An 18,248-nucleotide genomic window follows, 5' to 3' on the forward strand; every position below is an offset into this window, starting at 1 on the left:
ACAACAACCCACTAGTCTTCCTGGGATCCACAACAACCCACTAGTCTTCCTGGGATCCACAACAACCCACTAGTCTTCCTGGGATCCACAACAACCCACTAGTCTTCCTGGGGTCCACAACAACCCACTAGTCTTCCTGGGGTCCACAACAACCCACTAGTCTTCCTGGGGTCCACAACAACCCACTAGTCTTCCTGGGGTCCACAACAACCCACTAGTCTTCCTGGGGTCCACAACAACCCACTAGTCTTCCTGGGGTCCACAACAACCCACTAGTCTTCCTGGGGTCCACAACAACCCACTAGTCTTCCTGGGGTCCACAACAACCCACTAGTCTTCCTGGGGTCCACAACAACCCACTAGTCTTCCTGGGGTCCACAACAACCCACTAGTCTTCCTGGGGTCCACAACAACCCACTAGTCTTCCTGGGGTCCACAACAACCCACTAGTCTTCCTGGGGTCCACAACAACCCACTAGTCTTCCTGGGGTCCACAACAACCCACTAGTCTTCCTGGGGTCCACAACAACCCACTAGTCTTCCTGGGGTCCACAACAACCCACTAGTCTTCCTGGGGTCCACAACAACCCACTAGTCTTCCTGGGGTCCACAACAACCCACTAGTCTTCCTGGGGTCCACAACAACCCACTAGTCTTCCTGGGGTCCACAACAACCCACTAGTCTTCCTGGGGTCCACAACAACACACTAGTCTTCCTGGGGTCCACAACAACCCACTAGTCTTCCTGGGGTCCACAATTCAATACAATTACAAGTAAAAGCATATAATTATAACTACATAATACCGAATTTTTTATTTTTTTAAAAATAGAATAAAATAAAAGCATCCATAAAAAAACAAGCAAACAATTTACAGTCACAGAATAATAATTACCATATAAATATGACTACACAATATAAAACCAAACAAATCATCAACGAACAAACTAATTTAAAAACTCAGATAAAATATTACTCTCCTTTTAAAAACCTGTTTACTTTCAATGCTGGTGAGAATTCGAGGCAGGTTATTCCAGAGCGATAAAGATCTATAAATAAAAGATTTGCGTCAAGCATTCTTCCTGGGACGAGGGAGTACTGGTACTGGAAGTAATCCTTGCAAGTGCAGTACAGCATTTAACCATTAATCCTCCAGATTGTATATTCAGCATTCATGTAACAATCAATACCAAAGCCCAGAACAAGACCAGACACCACCCAAACAGTTCATGTCTTCATCAAAATGGCTCTTTAATTGAAAGGGCTGTTGTCGTCCTTTAGAAAGAGCGCTTTACCACCACCTCTTCAATGTGTGCAACTTTCATAGGGTCCCTGATTAAAAACTGCTCTGGAGTCCCTCGCCTCCTGACCCTTCACCCCGGCTCCACTCCATCTCAAAGCACGGGGAAATTAATTAAAAATTTCACACAGCGCTATCCCAATCGCGGGAAGGGGAATGTTTCTTTGTTTTTTTGGGGGGGGGAGGAATCAATCAAAATCATCTCCTTTCCCTCTCATCTGCACTGCAAAAAGTCAGTGTTCAAAAACAAGACAAAAAAATACAAAAATTAGGGGTATTTTATTTGAACTAAGCAAAATTATCTGCCAATAGAACAAGAAAATAGTGGCTTGTCAAGACTTTGCAAAACAAGTCAAATTAGCTAACTTCAATGAACCCAAAAATAGCTTAAAATAAGTATATTCTCACTAATAACAAGTGCACTTTTCTTGGTAGAAAAAAATGAGACCTTTTTGCCATACTTGCCAACCTTGAGACCTCCAATATCGGGGAGGTGGTGGGGTGGGGGGTGGCTAAGGGCGTGGTTAAGAGGAGAGTATATTTACAGCTAGAATTCACCAAATCAAGTATTTTATATATATATATATAATATATATACATATATGTATGAAATACTTGACTTTCAGTGAATTCTAGCTATATATTTATTTTTTATTTTTTATTATACATATAAATAAAAGACATACTTGAATTTCAGTGTTCTGCAGGCTATCCAGTAGGTGGCAGTATTGTCCTGTTTAAGAGTGTCACAACATTGCTGTTTACGGCAGACGAACTGCTTTACGGTAGACTAAACGTGACTGCTGTGGTTGTGTGTTGTTACCGCGCTGGGAGGACGTTAATGAAACTGCCTAACAATAAACCCACATAAGAAACCAAGAGAAGAGTATATTTACAGCTAGAATTCACCAAATCAAGTATTTCATATATATATATATAATATATATACATATATGTATGAAATACTTGACTTTCAGTGAATTCTAGCTGTATATATATATATATTTTTATTATACATATAAATAAAAGACATACTTGAATTTCAGTGTTCTGCAGGCTATCCAGTAGGTGGCAGTATTGTCCTGTTTAAGAGTGTCACAACATTGCTGTTTACGGCAGACGAACTGCTTTACGGTAGACTAAACGTGACTGCTGTTGTTGTGTGTTGTTACCGCGCTGGGAGGACGTTAATGAAACTGCCTAACAATAAACCCACATAAGAAACCAAGAACTCTCTCTCCTTGTTGTGCACTCTACTCTCTAAAAGCCGTAGATGTTATGACGTCATTGGGCAGGCAAGCTGCTGGGAAAGCGGACGTGAGAACGGGCTGTCCCCACTCAGGTCCGCATTGAGCTGGAGGGGGCGTGGCCTCCAGCTCCGGCTGAATACCGGGAGTTTGTCGGGAGAAAATCTCTGCCGGGAGTTTGTCGGGAGAGGCGCTGAATACCGGGATTCTCCCGCTAAAAACGGGAAGGTTGGCAAGTATGCCTTTTTGCTCAATATGTTAATAAATGCCAGTGCCATTATCTTGACATAATGATATGCGCTCGGCATTACATTTCTTGAAACCAGCAAACTTATACTAAAAAGTAGTTTATTGTTCTTAATGGAAAGGCAACAAGGCAAGCGCTTGTTACTCTCGGGGTCTCCTAGCCGCTCAGGCAAATCATATTGTCTAAAAATGCATTTTTCCATGGATAACATGATATCATCGCGCCAAGTGTGTGCTCTTTTAGTCAATTAGTGCGCATATATACATATATAATTTTTTTTAATTGTAATTTTGAAGAATTTATCTGAATGTGCATGAACTATTTCTGTTCAAAATAGTTAGAAATGTTAAATGTTTAAATATTAACTGTCAGTTTACTGTACTGTGCCAACTGTACTACTATATGAGTACGTATGTTCTATTGTTTCATTGGAAATAAAACAGCAAAGTCCATTTGGCTGTCATCTGTTTTAATTATGAGACACAATTGTGTCAAAGTCATGATTTTTTTATTTCATGCTTGAAATAAGAAATGATGACTTTAAAAAAGTAGTTTTCTACTTGTGAGTGTTGATGACACAGCTTTGCAACAGTTGATATTCTAGTTTCAAGCATGTCATCAAGTCTCAGCTACAAGCTGTAATATCCTACTGAGATAATTTAGGACAGGGGTCACCAACGCGGTGCCCGCGGGCACCAGGTAGCCCGTAAGGACCAGATGAGTAGCCCGCTGGCCTGTTCTAAAAATAGCTCAAATAGCAGCACTTACCAGTGAGCTGCCTCTATTTTTTTTAAATGTTATTTATTTACTAGCAAGCTGGTCTCGCTGTGCTCGACATTTTTAATTCTAAGAGAGACAAAACTCAAATAGAATTTGAAAATCCAAGGAAATATTTTAAAGACTTGGTCTAACTGACAAAGAAACAGATAACAGATTTGGTGTCCAGTTCAAAGTGTGACATGATTTATTAAAAAATTTGAGAGTTGACTTTTGTATTTAACAGGAGTTATTATTTGTACAAACATGGTGCAAAGTAATTCATGATTTGTTCAAAAAATGTTAGTGGCTAGCTAGTTAAAATGGGATATTGTGATTTCCCAAGACTGTCTTAGAAGTGATCATTTGAAAATGTTCAATTTGAAAAATGTGCACTTAGAGAAAATGTAAAAATAAAGTGTTGCATATTGATATTTATCTGTTTCTATATATATTTATTGTGAGAAATCCTTAAGATGATCAGTGTTTCCACAAAGATAAATATTAGAGATGTCCGATGTATGCGTTAAAATGTAATATCGGAAATTATCGGTATCGGTTTTTTTATTATCGGTATCGGGTTTTTTTGTTTTTTTTAATTAAATCAACATAAAAACACAAGATACACTTACAATTAGTGCACCAACCCAAAAAACCTCCCTCCCCCATTTACACTCATTCACACAAAAGGGTTGTTTCTTTCTGTTATTAATATTCTGCTTCCTACATTATATATCAATATATATCAATACAGTCTGCAAGGGATACAGTCCGTAAGCACACATGATTGTGCGTGCTGCTGCTCCACTAATAGTACTAACCTTTAACAGTTAATTTGACTCATTTTCATTCATTACTAGTTTCTATGTAACTGTTTTTATATTGTTGTACTTTCTTTTTTATTCAAGAAAATGTTTTTAATTTATTTATCTTATTTTACAAAAAATGTTAAAAAGTACCTTATCTTCACCATACCTGGTTGTCCAAATTAGGCATAATAATGTGTTAATTCCACGACTGCATATATCGGTATCGGTTGATATCGGTATCGGTAATTAAAGAGTTGGACAATATCGGAATATCGGATATCGGCAAAAAGCCATTATCGGACATCCCTAATAAATATCATTAATTATTAATAATAACATAGAGTTAAAGGTAAATTGAGCAAATTGGCTATTTCTGGCAATTTATTTAAGTGTGTATCAAACTGGTAGCCCTTCGCATTAATCACTACCCAAGAAGTAGCTCTTGGATTCAAAAAGGTTGGTGACCCCTGCTTTAGGAGCAAAACACTTAAAACAAGTAAAACACTCTAACATAAAATCTGCTTAGTTAGAAGAATTATCTTATCATACAGAAAATAAGCAAATATCACCCTTATTTGAGATATTTAATTTTACTTAGATTTCACTTTTTGCAGTGTGCAGGAAGGGGAATATTTCTTGTTGTTTTTTTTAGGGGGAATCAATCGAAATCATCTCCTTTCACTCTCACCTGCTTCCTGTGAGAGAAACAGGCACTTCCTGCGACCACCAAACTGGGATAAATGACATCATCAATCCCCGGCGCTGGCTGGGCGAGCTCGTTAGCCCACGAGGAGAACAAACACACAAATAATTACGCGTCGTAATTTAGCCAAGAGGGAAGGTCTGTCCCTACCTTTCCCTTTCACCCCGTCACCGGCCCGCACCTCACTCCTTTTGTTGTTGTTTTTTAACGCCACAATAAAATTACATTTGCATTAGCTGTGAGAGAATTTCGCTCGGATGATTTATGGAAGCAATCAACACCATGTTAGCCGACGCCTCTCCCTCTGCAAAAGGGTGTGTGTGTGTGTACAGATTGGATGGGGATGCTCAAAGAGCCTAAGCTTTGGGGACCGGAGGTGGGGAGGGAAGGAGAGTAGTCGGGCCGAGCAATCACAGAGATTCCGCCTTTGATTAGATTAGCATTAAACAACACCCTGACAGATATGACAAATAGCTGCATTAGAGCCTGTCATTCTTCCCCTCTATTTAGCTTCCCCTCAAGGTATTCCTTCCTCCCCGCTTGGGCTATAGCCCAAATCGGAGCGCGTCCGCTGACATCCAAACAGATGTGCAATCGCCCGATGCTGGAGATGGAGGGCGGGTGAGTAATGAGGAGAAGTCTGGTGGAAGGGGTTAAAATGCTCCGATAGCGGGTACTATTTCTCTGCGAAATGAATGCTGATAAAAATTCAAAAGCAAAAACGCCGCCTCATTAATCACGTGTGGTTTTTGTATGATTGGAAAACGCAGGGAAACCGAGAAAATAACGAGCTATCAGGTGTGTCTTTATCCAAATAAATTAACCGACAAGAGGGACTACACCCCCTCAAGCACTGCATTTACACTACAAGAGAAAACATGCTTCTATTTGACCAAACCCTAAACCAGTGAAGTTGTCATGTTGTGTAAATGGTGAATAAAAACAGAATACAATGATTTGCAAATCCTTTTCAACCTACACTGCAAAAAGTGCAATCTAAGTAAGATGAAATATCTCAAATAAAGGTGATATTTGCTTATTTTCTGTCTGATAAGATACCGTAATTTCCGGACTATAAGCCGCACCAGCTAAATTTAGGGGAAAAGACAGATTGCTCCATATATAAGCCGCACCCGACTATAAGCCGCAGGGTTTTGATGTGTAATTAGCGTAGTACAGGGGTCACCAACCTTTTTGAAAGCAAGAGCTACTTCTTGGGTAGTGATTAATGCGAAGGGCTACCAGTTTGATACACACTTCAATAAATTGCCAGAAATAGCCAATTTGCTCAATTTACCTTTAACTCTATGTTATTATTAATAATTAATGATATTTACACTTAAATGAACGGTTTAAAAGAGGAGAAAACACGAAAAAAATGACAATTAAATTTTGAAACATAGTTTATCTTCAATTTCGACTCTTTAAAATTCAAAATTCAACCGAAAAAAAGAAGAGAAAAACTTAAAAAAAAGAATTTATGGAACATCATGAGTCATTTTTCCTGATTAAGATTAATTTTAGAATTTTGATGACATGTTTTAAATAGGTTAAAATCCGATCTACACTTTGTTAGAATATATAACAAATTGGACCAAGCTATATTTCTAACAAAGACAAATCATTATTTCTTCTAGATTTTCCAGAACAAAAATTTTAAAATAAATTCAAAAGACTTTGAAATAAGATTTAAATTTGATTCTACAGATTTTGTAGATTTGCCAGAATAATTTTTTTGAACTTTAATCATAATAACTTTGAAGAAATATTCCACAAATATTCTTCGTCGACAAAACAGAAGCTAAAATGAAGAATTAAATTAAAACATTTATTTATTATTCTTTACAATAAAAAATAAATAAATTTACTTGAACATTGATTTAAATTGTCAGGAAAGAAGAGGAAGGAATTTAAAAGGTAAAAAGGTATATGTGTTTAAAAATCCTAAAATCATTTTTAAGGTTGTATTTTTTCTCTAAAATTGTCTTTCTGAAAGTTATAAGAAGCAAAGTAAAAAAAAAAAAAGAATTTATTTAAACAAGTGAAGACCAAGTCTTTAAAATATTTTCTTGGATTTTCAAATTCTATTTGAGTTTTGTCTCTCTTAGAATTAAAAATGTCGGGCAAAGCGAGACCAGCTTGCTAGTAAATAAATAACATTTAAAAAATAGAGGCAGCTCACTCTTAAGTGCTGCTATTTGAGCTATTTTTAGAACAGGCCGGCAGGCTACTCATCTGGTCCTTACGGGCTACCTGGTGCCCGCGGGCACCGCGTTGGTGACCCCTGGCGTAGTATATAGGGCACATATGTCAGAGTCAAGGCCCGCGGGCCATATCCGGCCCGCGAGAAGGTTTTTTACGGCCCTTGGGATGATCTTGATTTATTATTAGAACCGGCCCGCAGACCGCAGATCTTTTTTTTTTTTTTTTTTTTTTTTTTAGACCGCAGATCTTTTACACGCACCAAGTGGATGCCAGTCCAAGGTTCCGAAAGGGGGCGAGCGGCCCGCCGGGACGCGCCTGCCGGCCGAAGGGCTGCAGCCCGGCCGTCAGTCGCGGAGCCCGCCGTGCCACGCGCGCCAAGGGGGCGGGCCGAAACCCGGCCCCGAGGCCCTGAGACTTCTGCTTTGTTTCCCCAAACCGAGCGTCACCGCCGGGCCCGCACCACCGTCGGGCTGCAGCCCGAGCGTCGGTGGCGGAACCCGTCATGTGCCGCGCGCGCCAAGCGGAGCGGGGGGGGGTCAAGCGGGCCGAAACCCGCAGGCCACCCCCTCACCACGAGGCCCTGAGACTTCTGCGTTTGACCCCTACGCGCGGCCCGTCGGGACGCGCCCGCCGTCAAGCCACGAGGGCCAGCCGTCGGGTCGCGGAGCCCGCCGTGCCACGCGCGCCAAGGGGCGGGCCGAAACCAGCGGGGGGTTTCGGGCACCCAACTCGCCTCCCTCCCACGGAGGGAGGAGGGGGGTTTAATGTGAACATTACTGTGCAATCACATATTTAGAGTTTTTACTCAATTCAAGTTTAAAAGTTAAAGTTTAATATTTGTTTTCACTGCATGTTACTTCTCCTTAAACAAAGTGTTGTTTTTGATTTATAGATTTTTGCACTTTATTTTATTGTATTTCAATTTAATTATATTTTAAAAATATTTCAGTTGAGTGGATGATAGAAAATTGCTATTATTGTTTTTTTCTTTGAAGTAAATTTAGCCCACTTTTGCTAAAATAGAAAATATAGGCTACTGATGGTGCCTTGAATACCGGTTTCTTTCATTTAATGTTCATGTTATGGGGATTTTTATATAAAGGAAATTTGTCTTTTGTGTCTGTTGAAAATTAAAGATTACTGACCGAGCCATAAGAAAATATTGCTTTATTTATCTGATCATATTGGAATATATTTGTTAGGTTTTCAGTAGGTTCAATTAGGTTCACTAGACTATATGCGTCATTTAAAAATTTTTCAATGAACATTCGAACAGTCCGGCCCTCGGCTTGTAGCTAAATTTTTTATTTGGCCCTCCGTCCATTTGACTTTGACACCCCTGATATAGGGGTTCCTGCTACCACGGAGGGGATTGTCGGGACAGAGATGACTGTTTGGGAACGCAAAGCGTCCCATTTATTAACTATAAATCTGTCAATCATTCAATCAAACTTTCACATCTTTGACATGGCGAACAGCATTCGTGCAGAGTACAAATAATACAACGGTGCAAAGTAATACAAAGTGCTCGCCTGTACGTTATCAAAATAATCAGCCTACAGGTATATGAAAAGTCAGTCTGTAATCATTGTGTCATCGTCTTCCTCCTGCGTACTAAAACCACCGAAATCCTCTTCGTCGGTGTTGGAGAAGAACAGGCCGTATATAAGCCGCACCCTTGTATAAGCCGCAGGGACCAGAACGAGATTTTAAGCAGATTTTATGTTAGAGTGTTTTACTTGTTTTAAGTCCTAAATGATGTCAGTAAGATATTACAGCTTGTAGCTGAGATTTGATGAGCTATATTGAGTAAAACATGCTTGAAACTAGAATATCAACTGTTGCAAAGCTGTGTCATCAACACTCACAAGTAGAAAACTACTTTTTTAAAGTCAGCATTTCTTACTTCAAGCATGAAATAAAAAGCATGACGCCGAGCGCATATCATTATGTCAACATAATGGCACTAGCATTTACTTCATTTAAGAATATTTTTCAACATATTGAGCAAAAAGGTCTGTTTTCTTCTACCAAGAAAAGTGCACTTGTTATTAGAGATGTCCGATAATATCGGCCTGCCGATATTATCGGCCGATATATGCGTTAAAATGTAATATCGGAAATTATCGGTATTGTTTTTTTTAATTATCAGTATCGGGGTTTTTTTATTTTAATTTTTTTTATTAAATTAACATAAAAACACAAGATACACTTACAATTAGTGCACCAACCCAAAAAACCTCCCTCCCCCATTTACACTCATTCACACAAAAGTGTTGTTTCTTTCTGTTATTAATATTCTGCATTATATATCAATATATATCAATACAGTCTGCAAGGGATACAGTCCGTAAGCACACATGATTGTGCGTGCTGCTGCTCCACTAATAGTACTAACCTTTAACACTTCATTTTACTCATTTTCATTCATTACTAGTTTCTATGTAACTGTTTTTATATTGTTTTACTTTCTTTTTTATTCAAGAAAATGTTTTTAATTTATTTATCTTATTTTACTAATTTTTTTAAAAAGTACCTTATCTTCACCATACCTGGTTGTCCAAATTAGGCATAATAATGTGTTAATTCCACGACTGCATATATCGGTTGATATCGGTATCGGTAATAAAGAGTTGGACAATATCGGAATATCGGATATCGGCAAAAAGCCATTATCGGACATCCCTACTTGTTATTAGTGAGAATATACTTATTTTAAAGTATTTTGGGGTTCATTGAGGTTAGCTAATTTGACTTGTTTTGGAAAGTCTCCAGGGGGAGCTCCACTAACCACGTTAAACCCAGATTCCGAACTAACAAAGGTCTTAACTCATTCTCTTTCTATGCCACATCAATGTGGAATGCGCTCCCAACAGGTCTCTCTCTCTCTGCCCACTACTTGCTGTCCATATCCTACCAAGTCAGACCTACACTGTTCCAATATCCATTTCTCTGTTCTCACCCCAGATTGTAAATAATGTAAATAATTCAATGTGATTATCTTGTGTGATGACTGTATTATGATGATAGTATATATCTGATAGTATATATCTGTATCATGAATCAATGTAAGTGGACCCCGACTTAAACAAGTTGAAAAACGTATTGGGGTGTTACCATTTAGTGGTCAATTGTACGGAATATGCACTTCACTGTGCAACCTACTAATAAAAGTCTCAATCAATCAATCAATCAAAGCTGAATTTTCTTGTTCTATTGGCAGATAATTTTGCTTAGTTCAAATAAAATACCCCTAATTTTTGTGTTTTTCTAACTTCTTGTTTTTGAACACTGACTTTTTGCAGTGCATTGCATTTACAGTACTACAAGAGACAAAATGCTTATAATTGACAAAACCCTAAACCAGTGAAGTTGTCACGTTGTGTAAATGGTACATAAAAAGAGAATACAATGATTTGCAAATCCTTTTCAACTTATATTCAATTCAATAGACTGCAAAGACAAGATATTTCATGTTCACACTGAGAAACTTTGTTTTTTTTTGCATTTGGAATTTGATGCCTGCGACATGTTTCAAAAAAGCTGGCGCAAGTGGCAAAAAAGACTGAGAAAGTGCAAGTTAAAACTCTACTATGCAAAGCCAAAGCCATTTACTACTCATACATACATACTACTCAGTGGCCTAGTGGTTAGAGTGTCCGCCCTGAGATGGGTAGGTTGTGAGTTCAAACCCCCGGCCGAGTCATACCAAAGACTATAAAAATGGGAGCCATTACCTCCCTGCTTGGCACTCAGCATCAAGGGTTGGAATTGGGGGTTAAATCACCAAAAATTATTCCCGGGCGCGGCCACCGCTGCTGCCCACTGCTCCCCTCACCTCCCAGAGGGTGAACAAGGGTGATGGGTCAAATGCAGAGGACAAATTTCACCACACCTAGTGTGTGTGTGACAATCATTGCTACTTTAACTTTAACTTTAACTAATTTATCAACAACACCCAGAAACGCCGCAGGCTTTTCTAAAGCAAAGTAGAAAGGTTTTCTGTGAAAAGTGTTGTTTTTGGAAACTGTGGACGTGGTGTCCTCCGGACCAACCATCCGGATAGTTCTAGGCGTAACGTGTAAAAGGCAGCATGTGTGATGGTATGGGGGTGTATTAGTGGCCAAGACATGGGTAACTTACACATCTGTGAAGGCACCATTAATGCTGAAAGGTACATACAGCTTTTGGAGCAACATATGTTGCCATCCAAGCAACGTCTTTTTCCGGACACGACGCGCGTCGTCGTCACCTTGTGACGTTGCTGGTAAAACGAGCAGAGGTGCGTGTTAAACAACGCACATGCACAGAGCAAAAAAAATAAAGAGTTAAAAAGTTGAGGAATGCTCATCAAAGACTTATTTGGAACATACCACAGGTGTGCAGGCTAATTGGGAGCAGGTGGGTGCCATGATTGGGTATAAAAGTAGATTCCATGAAATGCTCAGTCATTCACAAACAAGGATGGGGCGAGGGTCACCACTTTGTCAACAAATGCCTGAGCAAACTGTTGAACAGTTTAAGAAAAACATTTCTCAAGCAGCTATTGCAAGGAATTTAGGGATTTCACCATCTACGCTCCGTAATATCATCAAAGGGTTCAGAGAATCTGGAGAAATCACTGCACGTAAGCCATGATATTACACACCTTGGATCCCTCAGGCGGTACTGCATCAACAAGCCACATCAGTGTGTAAAGGATATCACCACATGGGCTCAGGATTACTTCAGAAACCCACTGTCAGTAACTACAGTCGGTCGCTACATCTGTAAGTGCAAGTTAAAACTCTACTATGCAAGGCCAAAGCCATTTATCAACAACACCCAGAAGTTACCACAACAGAGACCCCAGACTGTTGAACAACTTAAGTTGTACATCAAGCAAGAATAGGAAATAATTCCACCTGAAAAGCTTAAAAAATGTGTCTCCTCAGTTCCCAAACATTTACTGAGTGTTGTTAAAAGGAAAGGCCATGTAACACAGTGGTGAACATGCCCTTGTGACAACTTTTTTGTGTTTTGGAAATACAAAAGTGTGAACTAGGGCTGGGCAATATATGGAATATACTGGATATATTGCAGGTTTGTCTCTGTGCGATATAGAAAATGACTATATGGTGATATTGGAGTATACGTTCTCAGGCAGTTGCTTATAGCTGTGGGCATTACACTACAGGCTCTTCTCACTCTATCTTGTCTCTGCTTCTCACAGAGACATAAAACAAGCACACCTTCTTACATACGTCACATACGTATACGCCCTCGCGGAGCAGAGAGGTAGAGGCATGGGTAACGTTAGCTGTGGTGCGAGTGGTAATACGAGAGAAAGAAGGTGCGAATCCGGTAACAAATGAAGGAAGAATTAATTCCTAAGAAAAACAGCAGGGGGTCCATCGTCTGGCGGTGGTTTGGCTTCAAGCGGGAAGATGTTGAACAGACAAACGTAATATGTCAAGTATGCGGCAAAAGCGTTGCTACAAAAAGTAGCAGCACTGCTAATATGTAGCATCATTTGAAAAGTCACCCGCTAGAGAATGAAGAGTGCTTGAAACTCCGCATGTCAACATCTCCGTTCGATGCCACACCCACAAAATGCCCACGCAACCATTTCCACATCAACACCGTATGAAACAAATAGTCAACAACAGAAAGAGATAACGTCCGCAGGAACCTACCACATAGTGAAGGACATACACTGGCCCGCCACAAAAGAATTAAGGCCGCCACAAATAGATTTTTTATTTTTTTGTCCTGTCCAGCTTCTCAGGCAAATCATATAGTTAATGTAGATGCCCATATAGGCTGTTCACATTTACTTTACAAAAGAGAAGTGTAGGATACTTCTCTTGTTGCCTTATTTGTATTTGACCACTACTGTTTTCTGTTTATTTGTTACTGACTGTGCCTCTGTTTCACTTTATGTTGCTGGTAAATAATATGGTTGTAGTAGTAGGCTAAAGTTAAATTATTTAGTATGCACTAATTAAAGGGGCAGAGCTTTAAGAGACATTTTAGCTTTTATATTTTATAAGATATATTTGTTGTAAGAACCACAATTAATAAATATATTTCAGTGAATAACTTATTGTTCAAATCTGTATATAAATATGTACATAAAGTGTTGTAATTATATTGTAAAATGGATGGATGGATGGACGTTTAAAACACAACTGTTATTATTAATTAGTAAGTATACATTTTTTGAGCCTTTTTAGAGAAAATCAAATCATTGTAGTAAATTATGCAAATTACTCGATGATGTCATGGGGACCACGCCCATAGCCACGCCCCCACCGCCACAGGTATCTTGGCAGTTTATGGGAAACTCTGTAGTCCGAAAAATACGGTACATTGATTCTTTTGGAGAAATTTGCTTCAATATGCAAACATTTCGATTTACAAACCCGGTTCAAGAACCAATTAAGGTAGTAAATTGAGGCTCCAATGCACTTTACTCCCTTGGGCAGAATAAAAACAAGACTGATAAGCACACACCGCATATTGGATCGCTAACTGACGGATGGGAACGCTAGCTTTATGGCGCTTAATGCAAATCCGCCATCCTGGAGTGACGCTATTGACAGCAGCCATCATTGATCCGCCCACGGCTGCTTATGATCCCGGAATTAGTATTCATGAATCTGGCAGCAGCTAAATAAACTTGGCGACAAAACACCCACAAGACAAGAGATGATCAATGCAAAGCACCATCAAATCTACATTATCCCTCCTCATCAGCTGCGCCCGAGCGGCAGAGGCCAGAGGCTGGGGTCAAAGGGTATGCGGACAGGTCGGCCACCCTTGACCCTGGAGCCGATATCTGCGGTCGGAGGTGCCTTCTACCCGCTTTTCTCGGGAGAGATAAGGGACTTGATTGGCTACCGGTCTGACTCTTCTGCGGTTGTTGTTGGATCTGGCGCACCCAAGGTGAGGCCGATAAATCAAAAGCCCGTTGAAGAAAGCTAGGAGAGCCAAAGAGAGAGAAGATAAAGACTTGCCTGTGAACACAGAAGCATGACCAGCTCCACCACCGAACTGCTGGACTTCATGCACACCAGGCCTGCACACACGAAAGGAAGAAACTGTTATTTGCCTCATTTATTGCCACCAAACTGCATTTAGAACGGTGGATCCACATCTGGTTTATGTTTCCACTGCAGTCGGGATGTCACATTTGGCGGAATTGCCTTCATTAACTACAGTACAGACGTAAAGTTTGGACACACCTTCTCATTTCAATGAGTTTCCTTTATTTTCATGACTATTTACACTACCGTTCAAAAGTTTGAGGTCACATTAAAATGTCCTTACTTTTCAATGAAGATAACTTTAAACTAGTCTTAACTTTAAAGAAATACACTCTCTACATTGCTAATGTGGTAAATGACTATTCTAGCTGCAAATGTCTGCTTTTTGGTGCAATATCTACATAAGTGTATAGAGGCCCATTTCCAGCAACTCTCACTCCAGTGTTCTAATGGTACAATGTGTTTGCTCATTGGCTCAGAAGGCTAATTGATGATTAGAAAACCCTTGTGCAATCATGTTCACACATCTGAAAACACTTTAGCTCGTTACAGAAGCTACAAAACTGAGCTTCCTTTGAGCAGATTGAGTTTCTGGAGCATCACATTTGTGGGGTCAATTAAACGCTCAAAATGGCCAGAAAAAGAGAACTTTCATCTGAAACGCGACAGTCTATTCTTGTTCTTAGAAATGAAGGCTATTCCACTAAATTGTTTGGGTGACCCCAAACTTTTGAACGGTAGTGTATATTGTAGATTGTCACTGAAGGCATCAAAACTATGACATCTGTGAAGTGAAGACCCTTTCAGGTGACTACCACCTGAAGCTCATGGAGAGAATGCCAAGAGTGTGCAAAACAGTCATCAGTTCAAAGAGTGGCTATTTTGAAGAAACTTTCATTCTTAGGAGTCCCTTTTTTTGATTAGTATTTATGATTGTAATCAGCCTGACCTAAGCCTTGATCATTTTTGTGATGCTTACATTTCATTTGACAGGTTCTATCCTGTTAAACACTAAATAGGTTAGATATAGTTATGGAATAAGGAATTAAGATTACTAATTCAGTATTAAAATATGAGTAGGGTCCCCAAGTCAAAAAGGTCAAGAACACCTGCTTTAAGATAACATTTCAAGGTGTGTTAAAATTGACATTTGGCTATTTTTTTTTACATAATTTAAATATTCATCTTTAGTGTGCCATTAAATATAAATGCAAGGCAGTACATGTACATATTGTTTTATTACAGTTTTATTCTTTTCATCTCCAAAACAGGTGCCAAACTCAAGGCCTGGATGCCAAATCTGTCCCGTCATTTAGTGTGGCCCACCACCTCATTTTATGTGGCCTGGAAATAATGAAGCCCTTTCTGGCAAAATATATCCGTTCTTTCAGTTTTGAGAGAAACAATTTACGTACATATACATACACATATACTGTACATACACTACCGTTCAAAAGTTTGGGGTCACCCAAACAATTTTGTGGAATAGCCTTCATTTCTAAGAACAAGAATAGACTGTCGAGTTTCAGATGAAAGTTCTCTTTTTTCTGGCCATTTTGAGCGTTTAATTGACCCCCACAAATGTGATGCTCCAGAAACTCAATCTGCTCAAAGGAAGGTCAGTTTTGTAGCTTCTGTAACGAGCTCAACTGTTTTCAGATGTGTGAACATGATTGCACAAGGGTTTTCTAATCATCAATTAGCCTTCTGAGCCAATGAGCAAACACATTGTACCATTAGAACACTGGAGTGATAGTTGCTGGAAACGGGCCTCTATACACCTATGTAGATATTGCACCAAAAACCAGACATTTGCAGCTAGAATAGTCATTTAGCACATTAGCAATGTATAGAGTGTATTTCTTTCAAGTTAAGACTAGTTTAAAGTGATCTTCATTGAAAAGTACAGTGCTTTTCCTTCAAAAATAAGGACATTTCAATGTGACCCCAAACTTTTGAACGGTAGTGTACATCTGTACAGTACTTTGGGACACACCTTCTCATTCCCAACCCCATTGATGAAGCAAGACATTCCACTAATCAACCCTGATAAGGCACACCTGTGAAGTGAAAACCATTTCGGGCGACTACCTCTTGAAGCTCATGGAGAGAATGCCAAGAGTGTGCAAAGCAGTAATCAGAGCAAAGGGGGGGCTATTTTGAAGAAACTAGAATATAAAACATGTTTTCACTTTTTTTGTTAAGTACATAACTCCACATGTGTTCATTCATAGTTTTGATGTGACAATCTAAATAGTCGTGAAAATAAAGATTGACTGAAAAGGTGTGTCCAAACTTTTGGCCTGTACTGTATGTCAAAAATGAACCACAGTACAAGGATGCAGAAAAGCTGAAGTTAAAGATGGGTTTACGGAATCTGGCTAAGCAGTCCTTTATTGGGATGATCTAACATGGTGCCATCTGCAGTATTGACGCGACTAATGAGCCGACATGACGTTTATGTAAAATAATACATATTTGAGCCTTGTATTACAGGTCCCACTTGTTTGGCATATGTCCCATTGATCTCTAATGGCCAGGATGGGCCTTTTTAACAGATCAATGGTCCACTGGAGTGTCCAGAGGCCGAGACCAGTAGGCCTGCAATCATTTGTCCCCGCAATAGGTCGACAATAGAAGTCCTCACTGGTTGACAATAGTCATGACGGAGGGACACCAGTCATCGCGGGGGGAAATATATAAAGAGTAGGAACATTTTCACTTACTCTCGTTAAAAAAAAATATGAATACATTGCTCATTTTGCAAAGCGGAGCTTGTTTTTATGACGCAGCATCTGTTCTCGTTTAAAGCGGGGAATGTCGGACATCTGACGGATGCAGTCTCAACTGGGAGAGATGATTGTCTTGCTAGCTCGCTAACAATTGTGAGAAAAAATAACTTGATCATTTTAGCGAAAAGATCGTCAGCTAAACTTTTGTCAAAATTAGGGGTGGCCACACTTTTTCCGCAGGCGAGCTACTTTTCAATGTACCAAGTGGAGGGGATCTACCTCATTCATATATATCATTTATATTGATGTATTTATGGAAGAGAGGTTAACAAGTTAAAGGTATTTCATGATAATACAAGCATGTTTAAAGGCCTACTGAAAGCCACTACTACCGACCACGCAGTCTGATAGTTTATATATCAATGAGGAAATCTTAACATTCCAACACATGCCAATACGGCCGGGTTAACTTATAAAGTGACATTTTAAATTTCCCGGGGAACTTCCGGTTCAAAACGCCTTTGAGGATGACGTATGCGCGTGACGTAGCCAGTAGAACAGAGGTATGGCTTCCACATTGAAGCCAATACGAAATAGCTGTTTTCATCATTATTCCACAGTATTCTGGACATCTGTGTTGGTGAATCTGTTGCAATTTGTTCATTGCATTATGGAGAAAGAAGCTGAGCAAGCAAAGAAGAAAGTCGGTGCGAAGCGGAGTATTTTGCGAGGGAAGTCAGCAACACAACACAGTCGGTGTTTCATTGTTTACACTCCCGAAAGATGCAGTCAAGATCGAAGAACTCGGACAACAGAGACTCTTACCAGGAGGACTTTGACTTCGTTAACAGACGCAGACGCGATACCGTGAGTACGCTTCCAAACATTTGATCGCTTGCTATAACTAGCTCGAGCTAGTAGCTAGGAGCTAGCATAACAAACACCAAGGTGTTTGTTATGCGGGATTAATTTGTGGCATATTAAATATAAGCCTGGTTGTGTTGTGGCTAATAGAGTATATATACCGTATTTCCTTGAATAGCCGCAGGGGCGCTAATTAATTTAAAACCTCCTGTCACTCCGGCGCTTACCAGAAGCCTGCGGGATGGCCAAGCATGCGCTAATTATTTTAAAACCTCTTCTCACTCCGGCGCTTACCTTATCATGAAAAGCACATTTAATTAAAAAAAACGTTATTATTGTCTTACCTTTAGGTATAAAT

The 18,248-nt window shown here is 39.6% G+C and overlaps 1 protein-coding gene across 1 annotated transcript in view; it reads right to left on the reverse strand.

Moving 5' to 3' along the window:
- The window catches only part of lrba (LPS-responsive vesicle trafficking, beach and anchor containing), a 503,640-nt gene that overhangs the window by 247,782 nt on the left and 237,610 nt on the right, over nt 1-18,248 (reverse strand). The window contains exon 34 of the mRNA XM_062033425.1: nt 14,265-14,326. Coding sequence (XP_061889409.1) covers nt 14,265-14,326 — 62 coding nt within the window. The remainder of the gene's footprint in view (nt 1-14,264; nt 14,327-18,248) is intronic.

This window comes from Entelurus aequoreus, linkage group LG22 (genome assembly GCF_033978785.1).
Source record: "Entelurus aequoreus isolate RoL-2023_Sb linkage group LG22, RoL_Eaeq_v1.1, whole genome shotgun sequence".
In the NCBI taxonomy this organism is placed as follows: Eukaryota; Metazoa; Chordata; class Actinopteri; order Syngnathiformes; family Syngnathidae; genus Entelurus; species Entelurus aequoreus.